At 37.3% G+C, this 1,784-nt stretch overlaps 1 protein-coding gene across 1 annotated transcript in view; it reads left to right on the top strand.

Moving 5' to 3' along the window:
- Positions 1-1,784, top strand: part of LOC110306817 — an 85,015-nt gene that overhangs the window by 65,796 nt on the left and 17,435 nt on the right. The window contains exon 33 of the mRNA XM_021178941.1: positions 466-688. Coding sequence (XP_021034600.1) covers positions 466-688 — 223 coding nt within the window. The remainder of the gene's footprint in view (positions 1-465; positions 689-1,784) is intronic.

The following is a 1,784-nucleotide window of genomic DNA, read 5'->3' as shown; positions in this document are numbered from 1 at the left end:
CCAAGGAGCTAAAGGGATCTGCAACCCTATAGTTGGAACAACATTATGAACTAACCAGTACCCCGGAGCTCTTGTCTCTAGCTGCATATGTATTGAAAGATGGCCTATTCGGCCATCACTGGAAAGAGAGGCCCATTGGACTTGCAAACTTTATATGCCCCAATATAGGGGAATGCCAGTGCCAAAAGAATGGGAATGGGTGGGTAGGGAAGTGGGGGGCGCTATGGGGGACTTTTGGGATAGCATTGGAAATATAATTGGGGAAAATATGTAATAAAAATATTAAAAATTAAAAAAAAAAGAAAATTAGAAGGCCAAAAAGCACAGTTTAAGTGTTACTGCAGGGTGAGCCTCAGGTGCAGATTTGGTGGGCTTAGCTGGATGGGGGCAGGGGATGCTACATTTGGTTGTTTATGATTTTTTTTTCAGATTACTACTCAATATTTATCTCTTTGTTCTCACCAGTACTAATGAGAGTCGGGAACAATCCCATACAGAACTTCACATGAAATTTCAGCAAAACATTTCTGCATCAAAAACCCTGAATACAAGTCTTGTTCATGAGTGTTCTTGTGTGGAAAAAACTGAGAAACTGGAAAGCAAGGACTTCCTCCCTGGGGAAAACTTGGTGTTGCCTTCTTCCAGCACAGAATCAACTCATGTCTGCATGGAGCACTACCCATGGACGGTGTGTTTGAGTAATATAGTTTCCTTTGAGGTTCCTACTGGTGATATAATTCTTATTTTAAAGTTGATATACAATATACTTATTTGACTTATGCATGAAAGTTAAGGTTCTTAATATGTATTATTAGGGAAACATTTTGCATTTTTGTTGAATTTTATTTTTCCATTTTTTAAACATTGATGCTTTTCTCTTGTGTAATTTGAATATAGTTTTCTCTCCCTGTATTTTTCCCTGTTCCTCCACAATACACAGGGGGCCTACAGTGGTCTGCTGCGCCAGGCCTTTTGCAGACATATACTACCGTTTTCAGTTTAGCAATTTTATGGGACTTGTGATTCTGTAGATGAATGGGTCCTGATTCTTGTGCCTTATCGAGAGGCTCTTCTATTTTCTTTTCCCTTGGCTTAGCCTGTCCGACTTTGACATGCTGGTTTTTACTTATTTCCTATTCTGTTTTGTTATGTTTGTTGTTAATCCGCCAGAAGCCCGTTTTTCTATTGAGAGACAGAAAAGCAGTGAATCAGGACAGGAAAATTTGAAATTTTTATGGTAGTTCTCAAACTGTTATTTTCACAAGGGAGAAATTTACCTTGATTGAGTAAATATGACCAAACAGTTACATTTTGTCACAGGATATTTTAGCATCTGAATACAGGTATGGATGTATGCGGACAGGCAAAGCTTCTGCGCATTGTGCCTTGGCTCTATATGACAGGACTTTTAAGGGTTTCTACCCATCCCCAGGTTTATTTCATGAAATCCTAAGTGAGTGAATGACACTTAAATACCAATGGATGTTTAAGTTGAAAGGGCAACTAACTGAAAGAAACTCTTACCATGCATTAAACAAACCAAAAAGACAAAAATATAAAAATACTTAAAGTATTTCATTATCTTAAAAAAAGAAAATTCCTTTGTCATTTAACTTACATCAATTTAAGTATGTTTATTGCTGAAGTGATTATTGCAATTATAATAATTGTAGATTGTAGTCCTAGAAAATATTTTAGTTTTCCAAATGAAATTCACTTATGCCTATTGTGATGGTTTGTATATCCTTGGACCAGGGAGTGGCACCATCTGAAGGTGTGGCCTT

The sequence above is a fragment of the Mus caroli genome, chromosome 2 (assembly GCF_900094665.2).
Source record: "Mus caroli chromosome 2, CAROLI_EIJ_v1.1, whole genome shotgun sequence".
NCBI classification, from domain to species: domain Eukaryota; kingdom Metazoa; phylum Chordata; class Mammalia; order Rodentia; family Muridae; genus Mus; species Mus caroli.
This window is presented reverse-complemented; position numbering and strand designations above follow the sequence as displayed.